General features: G+C 46.6%; 1 protein-coding gene across 5 annotated transcripts in view; it reads right to left on the minus strand.

Moving 5' to 3' along the window:
- The window catches only part of PACS2 (phosphofurin acidic cluster sorting protein 2), an 81196-nt gene that overhangs the window by 44648 nt on the left and 18273 nt on the right, over positions 1 to 18275 (minus strand). For all 5 annotated transcript variants that reach the window (XM_065673915.1, XM_065673912.1, XM_065673911.1 and 2 more), the window contains exons 2-4: positions 8221 to 8308; positions 4857 to 4946; positions 154 to 279 (exon numbers count right to left, since the gene is read on the minus strand). In XM_065673915.1, the coding sequence (XP_065529987.1) occupies positions 154 to 279; positions 4857 to 4946; positions 8221 to 8308 (304 nt within the window). The remainder of the gene's footprint in view (positions 1 to 153; positions 280 to 4856; positions 4947 to 8220; positions 8309 to 18275) is intronic.

Raw genomic sequence — 18275 nt, forward strand, 5'->3', positions numbered from 1 at the left:
AAATATTGTCCACTGAATACTGATTGCAGTTATTAAAACAGCCATATGAAATCCCATGAGGTACTACACAATGAGGAAAGCCACAACACTGGGTCTAAAGAGAAGAGAAAACATCTACCTTTGTAAAAAGAGATAATGCCAAATTCTGCTCACCTCAGCCATGTTAATAGACCCCACAGCCAGAGTCTTGTAGCCTAAAATGGTTCTGTTCTTGTATCGCTTTCTCCGCTGCAGCATGATCTGAAGCTTGTTGCCTTCTCTCTTCAAGAAGTGAGGATACTGCGGTTGGGAGCACAATGGAAAACTTTATTATGTCTCTTGATGTTATCTCTCAAGCTGCCTGCTCCGCAGGTAAACTCCATTTCTAGGGATTAGCCCCAGGGCTTTTAGAAGTGCCTACAGCTAACTGACACTCAGCAGACAGTCCTTTATTATCCCAAGGAAGCCTTCATCTCTGCCCAAACAGCTCAGATCTGGCCTTTCATTTCCCCAGCCAAGCACAATGAAAACACAACCCAGGGGCACAGAGGAGATGTTCAGTTTGGGAAAGGCTGAGCCCAATCCTTGTTCCAGAGGGAAAAGCAGCCTCCAGGAGACACTTCCCACAACAGCTGAATGGAGGCTGCCCAGAACTGGAGCCCCAGAGGTGCCACCTGGTGCACAGGATGCCCTTGCACAATCAGCAGGCAGCATGCAGTTGCACGGACCCCCACACTCTTGGTAGGACACTGCCCTCCCTCCAAGTGCAAGGCTACTGCTCAGTATTGGACCCTCTACTGCACACATTAAGAACCTATTGCACTCTGAATGGCAAGCAAAGAGAAGCAAAGCTATGGAGAAGGCCAAGGATTTGCTGATGCCTCTTTTGTTAAAGCATGGAGACCTACATGATCATGCAATGATCCTTTCCAGCCACACAGCTCTTGCAACTATCAGCATCTTCCAACATTAACACTCAAACTTCCAATGCTCAAAGTGGTTGTATTTTAAGTAATTACATCAAGAACCCTCCTGCCAGGCTACATTGCTAAGACATAAATCCTTCCAATATATGTTCCATACAAGAAAATACATTTGGTTGTACATATCCCCCAAAAAACTCCCCAAAACTCTACTCGACTGTGAAGTCAAGCAGAGACTTCTAGGAAAGTGTGGGGTTAACCACGCTATCTCAGCTTGCCCTGCTCATCTGCAGTGTATTAATGCCGTCAGGTCCTGCTTTCTGCGAGGGCACTTGCCAGAGCGCTGGCCATCCCCAGGGCCCAGCTCAGCTGCTGGGGGAAGAAGCCACGCCATGGAAGAGCAATCCTCAAGAGAAGATTTCAGCAGCCGCCTGACCAGTCTCATCCGCAGAGGTGAATGGGACACATGCTCCAAATATACAAAATACACAGCACTAAGTAACCTACAAACAGGAGAATCTAATTGCAGGGATCTCAACCAGGACATTCCCAAGTGAAGCATGCTCCTCTTGCAGGCAAGACCTACATATTTTTTTCTCCTTGGGACATTATGAAAATAACTTACTGCCAATCAAAACATGTGATAAATACAAATGCTGAGTGCCACCAGAAACCCAGAGATAGAGTTTAGAGTCCAGAGCAAGCCTGGCTGCTATGCAGAGAGCTGGAAGCTGTGGCCACACAAGCAAGCAGAATACTAATTAACTGATTGCTCTGCAAGAGCAGATCTACTGTGCACTGCAAGAGGCAGTGGCCCTGCAGAAGAGAGGAACTTGAGCCCACATAATTAAAAGACAACCTCAAAACACACCTGCAACCAAAAATGAAGCATGTGACTTTACAGACGTGCAACATCCCCAAAAAAGGGGAACAAAGGTAGAACAACAAGAAAGATACTAGGGAGAAGGGACAAGAGGAGCTCAAAAAGCCAAAGCCAACTTTTGCATTCAAATCTACGACCTCCTTGCCTCTGGGGCCTTTCCACATGTTGGAAGGGCAGCAAGGGAGAGGGACTCCCTGCTCTCAGCTTAAAGCACTTGGGCCATGCCAAGGCTGCTTATGTATGAGCCTGCAGCTAAGGTCCAAAGTCACACTTGGTCCCAGGCCAGCTTGACTTTCAGGGATTAAACTGGATGGCCCAAGTCCACACATGTGCAAGTTTCCATTTTTCAAAGGTGTGCTGCTTGGCCACCTCTGATGAGCACAGAGTCTCAGGCCACTCAGTTCCTTTGTTAAAAAGCAAAAGCCTCTAGAAGAAATGCCAAGCCCTTTTCATAACACAGACAAGCTATTTTAAACACCAGCCATGACTTAGCAACTCTACAGAAGGGTTTCAACGAAAACATTTCAGTAACCGTCAGTCATGACAGAGATTGGAGAAGAAAACAGTTTGACTCAAAACACTGGAAACCAAGGCTTTTAGAGGAAGCACCAAGTGCCCTAAAGCACCTCAGAGGGGTGTGAAGAAGGGACCATCACACACATCAGAGTAATGAGAACCAGGGCAAGACATTCTTTCTGAAGCCCCAGTGATGTAATCCCTTCCATCTGGAAAAAGTTATTAGATTAAACACAGGAATTAAGTGCTCTGGAAAGCTGGGATGTTGTGTTTGGAAAAATCTGGGGAATTTCACTTGATCCTGTGAAACTCACAGAGGGTCCAGAGAAGCAGGCATTCCAGCAGTAAGGGTGATGGTAGCTCACCTGCCAGAAAGGCTACCACTGATCTAGCTCTCGCTTTAGCAGGTAAGGTGAAACAAGATCACTTAACATCACTAACTCCAGTCTTACCCCAGTCTTACCCACAGTCTTACCCTGTGTAACAGAGCAACAGGAAACTCCTCCCTTCTGTTTGAGCAGAGGCCTGCCAGACACAATGGGCTGCTCACTATTATGCCAGCCAGCACTGTCACCTCTCCAGCTTAGCTCTAACAAGAAAATGCTCTGTGCAAAGGACAAGAATTTCACCCAAGAAAAGCAGCTGAGAAGGTGGCGACTGTGGAGATAGAAGGGGCTGCAAATCCAGACAGCTAGCATAAAGTAAGGCTTACGGTTTGAAGAGCTGACAGTGCGGTGTGGAGATACTGGCTGCTGCAAGCCACCAAGACCTACTTGTTCTGTGACATCCACATGCTTTTACTTTGTGGCCCATCATCACTCCCAAATATATCCAAGGGACTAAATTCAGACCATAATTTGGTTTAAACTGCAGTTGTTAGCTAGAAGTAGCTTCCAGCCATCATCCAATTAAGAAACAATAAAACTTGTCATAAAAATCCTGCTGTGCCATTTCAGGAAGTCTTCCCAGGCCTTACTGTATCCAAGACCACCAATCTTTCCTGCAGTCAGAGACCAGCATCACATCCCTGCATTATGCTTATTCACCTACTCTGAAGGCTCAGTGTCATGGACATCGCTCTCCCCTATTATTCTGGCTCAATTCCCAGTCCCTCCAGGGAAACTCAAGTTAAAGCCAGTGCTCTGCATCCTACTGCAGCACTACTCTGAGTTTCAGGGGGGGAAAAAAAAGCCAAATTAAAACAACCAAACATATTCCCAATTAATTCCAAAAAGATCAGCAAAAACACTTGCTCCTTGATGATACAGAACTGGCAAAGGGAGACCTGGCTCATCTTGCAGCTCTGCTCCCAACCATAGAAACCTGCAGCCCCAGGAGCCAAGCATACATATTCCTGGCATGTGGCTTTTTTATTCCTGTTCACAAAGGAGAAGATGCAATACTGCAGTTAGCACAGTCTGTGGGCTGCACCAGGACAGAACCTGAAGCATCAGCCATCTGTGTATCTACCTGGGCTGCTGCAGGGTTATCATCCATCTGCAACGAAATCTTAGCTGCTTTGAGTCTGCACAGGTCTGAGTAACCACTACACTGTCTCACCTGAGGCTTTCTCCTTACAAGGTCAAACTCTTCGCTTCAATATAACCAATAGTCCCAAACCACAGATAATCCAGATACGTTCTATGCATGCAGGGTCCTTTCTCTTGCTTGCAGCAAGCCAGCCTCTATTTACCTTACTTCCCTGCTCAGGGGGTAGCATGAGGGCAGTATGCTTTGAGAAAAAAACTGAACCAATAAAATACAGTTGCTCCAATTCCCATCTATTTCTACGACTCTAAAATCAGGAGTAACTGTCTGCATACTGCTATTGCTTCCCCCAGATGGGGCTTCCTTTGGCAACTCCAAATCAGAGGTTCACCTGTCCCATTCCTACTACTGCTTTCCATCAGCCTGATACACCATGCCACCTCCCCCATGGCTGTCACGCTCCAGTGCCTATTCATAAGGAAGTCAACTTATGGCAAAAAAAAGCCATCCTGCTCTGCTCCAGTTCCTGCTACAGCTGTAACATGAAGAGGACAGACTGCAAACTCCTCATGTTCCTGGGCTCCAAACACAGGATGAACAAGGAAGGCCCCCTAATACTGTGAACCAGCACCCTGCTCCAGGCCCTCAATGCTGAGAGGCAGTTCAGCCAAATTTGTGTTGTTGCACTCAGGACATGCAAATTGCAGCTAGTGTCTAACTTGTCTGTTCCCCCTCAACAACTCAGGATTAGAGATCTCCTTCCATGATCCAGAGCTGGCACCAAGAACAATTCTAAGTGTTTATACAGCAGTTTTCCTAGTGGGCTTCCCTGTTCCCAGATCCTAGAGTCACCTGGCCTATTTGTGCTCAAATTCCCCACAGCTGGCTGCCCAGAGACAAGCCAAAAGAGCTCATACAGTTCTTTGGAAATGGCTGCAATTGCCTTAAGAACAAGCATCTAAGCAGCACTAGAAGGATCTTCACCTCAGACCCACAGTGCACTTCTGCTCACTGCAAAGCAGCAAGTCCAGCAAGCACACCTGCCCCAAAGGCACATCCCACCTCACCTGCAGCGAGAAGGTCAGTGCAAGCTCCGTCTCCACATGTCCACTCGGGGGCAATACAATCTCGTGAGACCGCAGGATGCGCTTGGAGCCCTATACAGAAACAAGAGTCCATTGGGTGAATTCCTCAGAAGCCAGCCCTTACATCCCACCCCAGCCCTAGTTACTGAAAACCAGGAAATGCTGTCAGGGACTACCACAGAGCAAGTGAACGGATGGGTCTGACCTTGCACTTCTGTGAAATATTAATGAGATCAAAGGGAGATATTTGCCTACCAAAGATTTGGGCATATTTATTGTCCCCAACTGCAACAAAGCAGCTTTTGTTCTGCCAAACCCCAGCATTCAAAAGCTGTGAGTCAACCTCCACCCCCCAAGTTCAAGCCTCATAATTTTACTTCAGCCAATAGGTACAAGGCTCATCTCCTCCTGGGTCTGGAGGCTCCAGCATCATGCTTAAATCTCTGGCACTAGCCATGACAAACTGTTCTAGATCTTTTTGTGCACACACCCCTCCCCCTAGGGAAAGGGCATATTTTTCACCAGTTTAAACAACTGTATTAGAGGTTATAAAAGAAAAAAATCCACTAAACAGCGGAATCTGGAGACCTGATCATATTAGAGGGCAACTCCAAATCAATACAGTGTTTGGGCTGCTGTATACTAACTGAATTACTGGGCAACTCCACATGTGAGCATTTCATTTCAGGGAATGTTTCAGGGAAAACTAGTAGGAAAGCAAGACAGACTGCTGCCTAGCAAATTCTTCTGCACTGTTCTAACACAGTGGCAAGTTTCAGAGGTCCCTGGCTCAACGTTCTGCTGAGGCTGCAGATCTGGCTTTGTCCAGACAGGCTGATCCCAGAAAAACAGAACTGTAGCTCTCAAAAAAAAGCAGCATTAGGGAAACCAAAGAATAAAAGGGTAAACACTTCCCCAGCTACCTCCAAACGAAAATCTGGTCTGCCCATATCAGCCTCAAACAGCACCCGGAGATGAGAGAGAAGCAGAGACTTACTTAAATCCCTTCGTCCCCAAATGTGTCGCTCAGGCAGCCAGAGCGAGCACTGGGATTTGCAGCAGTGCCTCAGCTGCACCGGCTTCTCTGTGGAATAGGTGAGGTGCCTAAGCTCCAGCGGATCAGAAGACAGACAGCAGAGCAGAGAAAGAAGCTGAAGGGCTCCCCCCAGGCAGAGCAGCACGCGTGCAGTAAAGCACAGCTAGCCTCGCCGCTAGCAATAGTGACATCTGTTCCATTGGTGCAAAGCTCCTCATAGCAGCAATCTTGCTTTACGTGTTATGCAACTTGAAATCTAATGAAATACCAAATATAGCTGCTTTTAAAAGACTGCAGCAGATAAATAGAGCAACAGCTCAGGAAAACTGGCAACAGTTGACAGTTCTTTGAACATCACTGTTCAGGAGGCTGCAAGGAGACATGGGAAATGCAGGTAAGATGTTCTCATTAGGTCTGTATTCAGTCACCCCCTCTGGAAGGACTCTGGTGTCTGACACCTCTCTTGCAATTCCTCATACAAAGGCAGTGAGTCATCTGACAGAGATCATATATATATTTGATGATCCAGTATCACCAGGCTCAAACAATAGCCATGTCAGAAACCTAAGTGCTGCCAAATTAAATGTCCCTGAAAGAGCTTGTCAGCATTATCATCATAACCTGCAAGCTACAAAAGGACTTTCATTAACAGGGCTTCAAATTTGCCTGTATCCGAGATAGCTGCAGTGATGCTTACCCACCATTAAACAGCACATCACAAAGAAATATGGGTGCACAGGGGACACCCAAGGTGAAGCACTCTCTAGGACAGTGGTCATTCCAGCCACTGTTACCTCCAAGTCAGGTGGACAGACACAGGAAGAGCAAAATAAGAATGTGAGCTGCAGCCTGGGACTTGGCAGATGAACACCCCAAACAGGGCAAGTTCTGCCTTCCAGTTCTTCAAAGATATGCCCTGGTATAGAGAGGATTGCAGAGCTGCAAAGGTACCAGCATCTGAATTACTGTAGCAAGGCAGATCACAACATGTACCCAAAACAGACAAAGTCCCATGTGTTAAAACTCCCTATGGACTTGCAAGTCAAAGACAAGCTTTCACCATAGGAAGTGTAAGCAATCAGCAGTAACCTGGACAGGAAAAGGTTTTGCTCTAGTAAAAGGTACCGAATTCTCCAACCCAAATCTGACATGCTCTGGATGTAGATCATTCACTGACAAGCCTCAGGCCCTTACAGTGACGCATCCAGCACCTCAGAGTACAACCATAAGGAAAGCTTTCAGCCCTGATAAGCAATATCTGACAGCCTGGAAACCCACAGCTGTGCTGCTTCTAGGATTCCCATGTATTCCAGGTGCATGAAATAATTCCTTGCCTTTCTGCTCCCTGCTGTGGCTGTGTAAAGCCTCTCCAACAGAAGGACACATTTTTACCTCAGCTGGACCACTCAAGGAGATGAGAAATGCCAGTTAAACCCTCAGCTGCATGTTCTTGCACCATAGACCCTTCATGATTTCACCTTCCAAGCTAGATTTTGTGTGCTTTGACAGAACCAGCTTTCTGCAGGGATCTTCTTGAGGTTTATTTATTTAAAAAGCAGCTGCTTTTCAGTGTGATTAACGGTATTTTTCTACTTAGAGGTCTGCTAGGCTTTTACTCATTAAGTATTTCAGCATTTGCAGTGTTGGGGGCATGTGAGCTGAACTAATGTTGTGACGCCAACTGTGGAACCGAGTCCCCTTTCTTCCTAGCCTGCCTCCAGGCAATGTGACCTACATGTAGGCACCTAATTAAATGGCACGAATGTATGCTGTAAAGTGGGTTATTTACCTAGGATGACAGCTGTATTTTATAGAAACAAATTAAAATGTACAGGCACCCTAAAAGTTCGTTGACAAGCATCTGGCTACAAAATGACTTGACTCGATAGCAGAGCTGCCCATCAGCAGAGAAAGGCCCACACTCCAGGACCCTCAAACCAGGACCAAGTTATCAAGATGTCCAGCCCTACAGTGGGCTGAAGCATGTTAAATAGAGAACCAGGCTTGGAATTTAGTGACAGCTCAGGAAGAAGAGGTGACAGCATATGATCTGTAAAGAGAATTTTTACATACAGATAAGCTCATGCTGAGCCCTCAGCAAACAATACTCTTTGCTTACAACAGCGAAATACAGTATGAATATGGGAGTACGCATGAGAACAGACTCTCCACATAACCAGAATGCCCTGATGTACTTGGGAAGAAGCCTGCAGCTGCAATGGACCCTCACATGGAGATGAAGCTCAGCTGAGGCATCTGCCAATACTTTTAGCCACACACATTTAATTCTTAGAACTGAGTAGCAATTACCTGCATTTTGACAGCAATGACCCCAGAAATAAGCTCCTTATCCAATTCCTTTAAGACTACCAGTTTCTTTAATGTCAAGCTGCACAACCTGCAAACAGGAACAGAAGAGAAACAGTTACAATCATGCCTGAAAAAGGAAAAACTCCGAACAGCTTTTACACACAGCAGTATCTCCGTTTGAGGGTGAACAGGCTCTGGACACAAGCCACACACTAATAGAGACATAAAGACAGCAGAAATATGTGAGGTCTTCCCTTGCTTTTCAGGCTGAATTCCTCCAACCTTTCACAAACACAAGGAGGTGGACAGGAGGTACGCCTCCCTGTTTGATACAACCCACGGCCCCATGAGAGCACCTCACAGTCACAGCACAGACTTCCATCAACCACAACTGGGAACTCTTGCTCTGAGTCAGACCAAAAGCTTTAGGGTCAGAGGAATTAAATTCTGGGAATATAAAAGCACTGGGTCAGTCTAATTTTAAACTTATCTGCAAAGCTTTCCTAGGTTGTTGGCTTTTTCAGTTTCAGACTCCTGGCTCTCAAAGATCTCATTCCCACCTCCTCTTGTCAACCCACACATTCTCCCCCTCACCCCCAGACAAAAGTGCTAGCAAGTGGCTCAGGCATCCCTAATGGGAAAGGAAGAAAAGAAAAGAAAAAGAAAGAGGGAAAGAACCCAAGCGGTGGCCTCTGGCCCTCAGGTTCACATGCCACACATATGCAAGTAAATCACATTCTTTACCCTGGCAATGCCACATTGTTCTGGTTAAAGCTGTTTGCACTTCTGCTTTCCAGCACAGGGAGCTTGGGAGGGCATAAAGTTTGGACTAGGCACAGCTAAGTTAAGGCTCTGAGACAATGGGACCATGGTACTGTCACTGTCACAATCCCACAGAAGTTGCCACCAGCTGGTATAATTAAGAAGGCATGCCTAGAAACAAATTTAAGGGAAGATAATCCTGAAGCAAAAACAGCTCAGCTTGAGGCAAGCGGAGGCCAGAGGAAGTTGCCAGCTTGGCTCTAGTGACTAGACATCATCTGTCAGGCTGGCTAGGAGCCAGCACTGCCTTTGTGTCAGGTCCCCATCCCATGGCATGGGCATCTTTGGCCTCTGCCATAGGATGTTAGCACGCCTCAGCATGGCTTGTTGGAAACGCACTGCAGAGCTTTCTCCCAGATAAAGTGTAACATCAGGGCTGTTCATGAAGGGGCCCGCAGTAGATGGGAAGAGGAGCCAACAGTGGATTTTGGTATATGCCCAGGCAGCAGCAGCACAGGTGCCATTGACTGAAGCTTACACTTAAACTACAGGATGCTACACTGGTGCCAGGAACCCAACAAGTCACCACAGCAAGGGTGACTTGCACCTCCACCACCCTCTCCATCACAGAGGGAAGCTGAAATGTTGCTTTGTTGCAACGCCCGCAGGTAGCCACAATCAGTCTGGGTGAAAAACTGCAGGAGATACACAGCTAAAGGCTCTTCCAGAGAGGAGCAGCGGCAGATGTTGAAGCAAATGCTGCCCACCTCATCCAGAAACAGCAGTGGCTCTGCCCAAACTCTGCCTCTTGCACAGGCAAGCTTTTACAGTCTTCATACAAGCAACTCTCCAAGCCTACCCTTGCCAGTCTCTCCTCCCTCCCAGCCCATGCTATCTGCTCTCCCTGCTCACTTGCAAAGCACTGATTCTTGCCATCAGCCCCCCAAATAACCAAGAGATCCAAAGGCTCTCTCCGTTGCAGAGTTTTGCATCAGGAGATATGCAGCCAGAGATGCTACAGAAATTACAAGGAAGCTGGAAAACCTGGGTGTGCCTGGGCCTCCGTTCCCTCTGTCACACCACCAGCAGCTGTGCACGGTGTCATCAAGAGAAATGTGCTACAGAGCACAGCCTGGGGGTGCTGGGTGCCAGAGGAGGATCAGCAGAAGCAGGCAGGACAGTTTGGGAAGCCAAGCATGCTTTCACCCACAGCCACAGCCTCCCCTGAGTAAAGCAGGCACCTGCAGAAGCAACAGAGCATGGGCCAGTGCGTTCAATGGGTAACATGTTGCTGTGAACTGGAAATCAAGTTAAGCTGCATCCCCTCAACCTGGAACGCAGGAGGGGCTGACAGCTTTTCCCTCTGCATCCTGAACAAAACAGCAAGCACAGATGCATGTGGCTGCTGCCATGAAGCAGCCAGGCCAGGATCTAGAGGAAAGAGGCTGTGATGCCATTTGTTTTCTTTGTAACACTGTAGCTGGAGGACAATTGCGCTTGGCTTGCCAAAACCCACACTGCTTGGCTGGTCAGGTGCTGAGAGCAGAGGTAGGACAACACACTGGCATTGTCTTGGCAGACAGGCAAGCAACAATGGCCTTTTCTCTACAGCCCCAAGCTTGAGGATGAAAAAGGTACGGGAAGAAACAATGGTATTCTCAACACAGAGCCGAGCACAAGGAGGGTGCTCTGTTCTCTGCCAGGCATTCCTTCAATTCATCATTTATGAGCTTTGATCAAGCCCTGTGGAGCACTTGCTGCTTGGAAAAAAAAAATAAAAAAATTAAAAGCCTTCTTTACAGTGATCAGAAAAACAAAAGCAGTTAAAGAAAGACATGGGACGCATCTGCTTGCTTTATTCCACATTGCTCGGCTGCTGGTACTAAAAGGCACTTCATACGCAAAACAATGAATGTTTATGTTCTCCACTGGGGGTGGGGAAAAGGAATAAAAATCAGAGTTTAAACCCCACCAAATCACTCTTACCCTCAGCACACTTACTGTTCTGGGTCTTCAGTCTAAGTTTGTAGCTTACAATCAAAGCAACCTTCAGGATATGTGGCAGAACGGGGCCATACCTTCCTCAAATAATCATGAAAAGGCATCTTCTAAGCGTGTCACTGCATCCAGAGCCAGGGTGGTGCCCCTGCCACCAGCACAAGGATCCTGAACTGCTCAAATCCACAGGTACAGCAAGGATTTGTCTGCCATAACTGCCTCTGATAACAGCAGCACCTCCTTCTATACATTTCTCTCTTGCCTACGTTTTGCTGTACTTCTATCAATTCTCAAGGATCAGGAAGGGGCCTTGCCTCACAAAGTATTTCTATCCATGAGCCTGCTTAAATATTGGTAAGAAAACCAGGACAGACACAGGAGGATCTGGAAAGATCTGAAAAGAGAACATGGCTACATTTGGAAGTATCTAATACTTACATGCAGGATCTCCATGAACACAGGGAAAATAACCTAGCACACACATACACAAGGGGAACTGAGGAAGCCTCAAGTCTGGAGCTGAAAGAGCCTGAAGTATTTTAAGCAGTCTAAAAAAAGCCTGGGACTGCAATACAGGAGGTGCAGACAACCCTCTCTTTGCATGTTTGTTTCAGCAGTGACCCATGGCTGCACATGGGGACTTAAGCTAGCAGAAGTGCTAAATTAGAGGAAGCAGTGTTAAATAAGGGCAACAGAAAACTGAGAGCCACGATTTCTACCCATTCTGAAGGTTCATAGTAGATCTCCCTGCTAGGGGCACAGCTGGGTCCCACACAGCAGTGGGCAGTGCCTACTGCAGAACTTGCGTCCCCTCCAGTCACACATACCCCTTCCTGTGGTGAGGAGGCACAAGGTACCGGCCTGACCCCGTTCTCAGGTTAACAAATCATGAGACAGCTTAATGCATTCTACAAGAATAAAACTCTTCATCTTTTTACACCACTGCTGCAAGAACAGTTTTAAAGAGGAAACCTGGAATTGACCCAATGGTTTCAACTCGCCCTGCTAATGCGAGTTGTGGTGAATAGCTTCATCACAAGCTCTTTACTGAAAGAGACAATTATCTGCAAAGAAGATAGCATTTTGGTAACCAAGATCCAGAAGACATGCCCAGAACAACCAAATAAAATGCTGCACTCTTTACTCATTGCATGTTGTGCTCTTGCATCCCTCTGAGTAGGAAGATCAGGAAAATAAACCCCCTCCAAGAAAGAGTCTGGCTCACCAAATTAAATGTCTCTGTCTCCACAGGGAGCACAGTAATTACACTGAGACCTTGCTCACGCAGAGACAGTCACATCAACAGGAACAAAAAATTAAAAATTAAAGAACTGTGTTTTAATTAAGCCCCACAGAAGTTGAGGAGAATAATAACAGCTAATAACAGATGCATCCACAGCTAGAGGGGACTCCACGTGCAAGACAAGAGCCAGGGCAGGAAGACTCTACACCTCACTACACAGATACCTTTTGGACAGGCCAAAAGCTGTGAAGAGATTGTTCCTAGAGAAAATGTTACATGCCAGGAGCACTCTCCTCTGAGGTTTGTAAACCTCAATCAGCTGATGGCTGTAAGGAAGGAACTGATTTCTGTTTTGTCACTGGACAGTTTTCCATCACCCAAATTACTTCAGCATTTCAGGACAGCTAGCAGGCTCCTACCCCAATGCTTTCAACATCAACTTTGAGTGTTTTGCTCTAAGCTGACACCTCACACTCAAGTCAGTCCCAAAATAATTCGTGAGCCACTTAAAGAAGTGAAGGGAGAAACCTGCTTGCATACACGCTTGCCCAGACAAACAGAGCCATTCTGCACATAGCTACAGGGTGTCTGTGCAGGAGAGGCATTTTTCAGAGACAGCTGCTTAAGTAAGGTATGAATGCATGCAGTGCACAACGAACCAACTGTGCAAGCAGTTCCTTATGCCTGCTTCACACATGCCCAGGAAGAACAGAACGCAAGGATGTACTCTGCTGCACTTACATGATAAAGGCAGGCCTCTGTGCTGGCCTAGGAGAGTTAACTCGGGGAGAAAAGCTGTCCTCTAATGTCACTGAACCACCAGAGCAGGGCCTCCACACAACGGTAGCAATGATAGAAGCTGCAGGAAGAGTGTTTCTTCACTTTCCAAAGCTTATAAACTAATTCCCTAAAAATGGTCCCATTCTCAGGTAAACTCCAAGGCAGGAAGAAACTAAATGAGGAGGCAAAGGCAAAGCACCCCAATTTCTGTCATACCAGAAACAAACTGACTCACAAAGAAACATAATAGTCCTGCACTAATCTCTGCTTTCTTCTTCCTTCACACTTACCAACAAGATAAATTGCAACTTTCAGATAGCCATTCTGGCTACAGATCCATTCACATAAGCTTTAAGAAGCCAAGGAACAATTGCAAAACAAGTGTTTTAATTCTTCTTGTTCTCAAGGGTCTCAAAATAATCCTCCCAGGTTTAATACAGAGAATTAGGCTTTTAAGATTCTATAGACTAAGATCCATAGAAATGCTGGAGCCAGCAGGCCTTGTTCAGACAGGTAAGAGGATTCCAAGTTATTTTACACAACAGGCTCTACCCAGGACCTCACAAGGACACACAGGCAGAGCCAGACACTATCCTTTTACAGCTGAAACACCATCCTGTTAACTTCAAATATATTACAAATATTCCTCCTCCAAACTGAGCACACAAAAGCAGTGAGGATTTCAAAGTTTTGCAGACCTGCGTCATTTTTAGAAGACCCTAGAATCCTGCATGGGCACATTTCCGTGCAGTGCATGCAGTTAATACGACCAAGGATTAAAGCACTTCTGAGCTTAGATACAGCAGTCCAACATGGAATACACTAAGAGATGTCTTTCTTCAGTGGGACAAGGCATTGCTGGTTGGCTCTAGAGGACTCACCCAAGGCAAGAAAGGATCAGGATCCCTGCAAGCCAAATGTCTTCGGCTCACAAAAACATAAGAGTTTACATATTCCATTGGCACTTCTCATTTCGCAGCAGTTCAGTGGTCTAGAAAGGAAAGGGCACTACTGAGGCACAGCAATGCTGGCGAAACACACAAGGGTTAAAACTAAACCTTCACAGCTCCACATACTCTTCAAGTAGCCAAGCAAAACTTCTGTGCAAGCTGGCAGTTGTGTCACATCACACTCTGACTACCTGGCTGAGACCCGATGTACTCCAAGTCACACTGGCAGGAAATCAGCCCATCTGTCACCAACTGCTCACCTCCAGGTACATGGTCTGAACTGTGCTACCAAGAAACAGCAGCTTTCTGTCCCCTTAAGGGGTTGTTGCAGTGAAAACAGAAGCAGCTCTCTTCACAGGTCCGTTGGCCTTAATCAGGATCTCAGTTCTTGCACACACTGCTATACATTTAGCTTCTCACCAAAAAAAACACCAACAAAACCCACCAAACCACGCAACAGATTAGTTCTGTTTCTCAGACAGGCAATGGAGTACAAAGGAGTTAGGCAAAAATCACCTATGCTGCCTGAAAAGCCAAGCACAGGAACAGGTGCAAATACGCCTCTCTTGGCTTGTCCCTTCCAAAGCCAGCACCAAGAACACCAGGACTGCACAGCATCCTGATACCAAAGTGAGCATCAATGAAAGAGCCTATGGTACTGGTGGATTAGGTTTGATCAATGTTTTTAAAGTTCTGAGGCATTAGGAAGGTGGTTTATTAGCTTTAAAGACTAAAGTCAGCAAATAACGAAAAGCCGATTCATGGGTAAGGCTCTTTTGACAGACTATCAGCATTACAATTTCTACATTATAGATGACACAAACACATTTGATATTTATTGTATTAATTTAGTAGCAGCTGGAGTTAATCAGAGGCACCACAACCAAGGATGGAGACAGACCAGGCATAGTCACATCCATCTGATCAAAGTCCAGGGGTAGGGTCTAACAAGCTGGCATAGAACACCCTTGCACTGCAGTACAGCCTCCCTCACACAGAGAGACACAGCACTAAAATGCCAGTCTCCTATTTGAGCATCTAATGAGAGCAGTCAAAGCAGCACATGTCAGAGAGGGGAAACCTTTAGGATGTGGGCTGGTCAAGCCATTTTTGTAGCTACAGTTTCATTTCTCAGCTAGCCAGCAACAAAATAAAGGCACAACCCATTAAACTTACATGAGACAGCCAGCATGGAGAGCAGCTCCCACCAAATGCCTTTCACATTGGCAAAGAAGCATATACACAAATGAAACAAAAAGAAGACTCTGGAAGGAGGAATGCAAAAACAAATCAGAGGGGTAGGGGATAAAGAGGAGAGACCTTTACAGCTGGAACAAATTCAGCAGTCCTCCCCTCCCTTATGCAACCTGTCCTCTCCTTGCTGGCCCCCTGCCCCAGACAGCAGCACTTGTCACACACCAGGATCAGCTATTCCAGGCATGCTACAGGAATGCTCTCCCTGCCTGCGAGGAGCCATTCCCATCTGCCAGTGAACCCTCAGGGACTAGTGGAAGCTGCACAAAGTAGCCAGCAGATGAGAAGGACGAGAGCTAAAAGGGTTCCTGATTTGTCTCCAGCTTGCTGCAGAGCATGGAGCCGCACATTTCTGCCTTCATTTGTACCAGCATCCCCCTTCCAAGCTGACAGCATTGCAGCCAGCTACACGAACAAAGACAGCAGCCAGCCTTCCAGCACACACCTGAGGAAATCCTTGCAGTGGTAGCTAGCTGTGCTACAGGCATCAGTCAGTGAGGTGAAAGGATTAAAGGAAATGTGTCAAGGCACGTATTTCCTCTTAAGTTGTGCCTAGCCTGGACAGTAACCCTCACTCTCATTCACACATTCATGCTTCAGCCCTGAGGCACAGCATCCCTAAACACCAGCAGCAGCACCAGGTTGGGAGCGGTAACATCTCCACAGCAACTAGGGAAGCCACAGCCTGCACATGACCAGCTCCTCTGTGACCATGCAACAAATGAGACCAGCTCCTCCAACAGCCTGCTTGCTCCTCCTCACTCCCCTTCAGAGCAGACTGATGGCAAATCCTCCTCGACCACTTCGTGAAGAATGATGTTCTCCAGACAACTACTTCCCCAGCAGCTCCCCTGCCACATCCCAAGTGTGTATGCACTTGGCAGTGAGAAGTCGGTGTGCATCTCAGTGCAGGCAGATTCAGAGGGAGGTCCTGACATGGCCAGTCTGGTTTGGTATGTAGTCTTTTCTTTTTGATAGTAGGAAGCACAGGTCTCCAAGCACTCCTGCACTCACTGCTTTCAGAATGCTATGTGCTGTGCCACCCCTGGTGCTGTGCAGCACATATTGTCCCTAAGGACTGCCAATCATTAGAGGCCAGGACTCAGCCTCTTATCTGTCCCGAGCTTCCTCTTTGTCTGTAAATCAGCCATTAAAGGCACCCATCTAGAAGGGAAAAAAAAACCCTATGTCAACAGCAGCCTTAACTTCAGGCTCATGTCAGAAGAGCTTGTAAAGAAGAGCTCAGTTCTGCTCAGGTTACTCGTCACTGTGATATCTTCATCATAAGAAATCAGGACTGGGAAGCCTCCAGCTAACAAAGCAGTCAAGGAGAAACAGATGGCTTCTTGGTGTACCTAAATCTGAGCTTGCTCTCAGGACATGAACAATTTGCCATCTCTGCCTTTTCTTCTACACTTTGAACAGCTTCCACGACACCTTCTGATGCAGCAGCAAGCTCAACAGCCTACCACTCCATACACCATATAGGCTTACACCATGAGTTGCATTAAATTACTTCTCACTCAACCATCTCCAAATGCTTCCCAGTTCACAAGCAAGTCAGACACATGGTCCTCCCGGTCAAAGCCAAGATCCTCATGGCATGTAACTCTTAAGACTTGGTGCTTGTCTGAAAGACAACCACCGGACACCACTCTGAATAAAGAGACTTTGAGAACTGTTGTAGATGAGTTCTTTTAAAAGGAATTTTGGGGGTGGGTTTGTGTATTTGTTTTTAAGTTTGCTTTTCCCTTGCTGACCCATTTAGATCCAAGGCAGCAAAGCCAGGGCAGGTGTCCCTGCATTCCTAACAAACCGCCATTCTGTAACATTGATTTAGACCAGTTGCACCAAGTGCCAGATGAACACGGTTTTGTTCGTGAAGTTTGCAATACAGCCCAAAATAAACAAGATGGGAGAACCACACAAGCATACTTTAGACCCCCAAATGGATGCTTGCTTTTTTACTGAGACTCGGCATGTCCAGTAAGAGTAAAGGCAGAGCAGCCAGCAGCAGCAAAAAGCATTTCTGAACTTTCATGATACGTTTGGTATTAGCCAGCACAGCAATCAAATATGCAAAGCATCTTGCTGGCAGGCTTGCTTTTCAGACCAGAAGAACACTTCACAGATCCCAGTGCCATTCTCACTGCTGCAAGTCAGGCAAACCCTGCCATTCTGGCCTCTTTCCAGACTGGCGTATGCGCCCCAAAACCTCACGGAGCCAATGGTCTATGCTCTTCCTTTAATTGCCAGCTCCCTCCTCCCCTGACTGCAGAGGTGAATGGGATGACAGTCAAAGAAATATCAGAATTCATTACGTAAGTTAGAAACATTGTGTTTTTTTGTACAATTCTCATCATGCCTCAAACACAGAACTATTTAGCACCCCAAAGTACGTTTCCAGCACACAGAGGATCCAAAAATACAACACTAGCAATCCGAACTACAGGGAAGGAGCAGCAAAGGAAAAGTTGCAAGTCCAAACCTCTATGTATTCAACAGTAAGTCAGAACAGAGGTTAGAAGAACCACCAGCTCCATAAAGAGCAATTTCTGCATCTGTACCACACACCCTGCGTAATGCTTGCAGCACCTCAGCTGTTTGGCACACAGCACTGAGCTCCTCTGAGCCCCACAGCTCCAGCTCATCTCTGCCCAGGTACTTCCAACAGAGAACTGCAACAGTGACAAACGATTTGCTCTCTGGCCACAGCTCAAAGGATGTTTCCAATTCAAGCACATTAAAACAGTTATAAAAGGAAGGTTCTTCTTTCCCAGAAGCATTTATTTAGATTTGAATGGTGCCAGTTTTTACAAGGCAACAACACACAGCTGACAAAGCAGCCTCCATCAGTGCTAAATATAATTCACAAAGAACTTCAGATCCTGCCACTACATCTGGGGAACTCTATTCAGCATTAAACATGTTGGAAACACTGGCTTAACACCCCTCAAACTGGAACAAAACATCACGGGTAAACCAGCTGGAACATACTATCCCTTGCAGATGCATCTCCCCAGAAAGGAAGGGGCAAACTGGGAGGAACTTTGCAGTATTAACAGTAG

The sequence above is a fragment of the Lathamus discolor genome, chromosome 3 (assembly GCF_037157495.1).
Source record: "Lathamus discolor isolate bLatDis1 chromosome 3, bLatDis1.hap1, whole genome shotgun sequence".
In the NCBI taxonomy this organism is placed as follows: domain Eukaryota; kingdom Metazoa; phylum Chordata; class Aves; order Psittaciformes; family Psittacidae; genus Lathamus; species Lathamus discolor.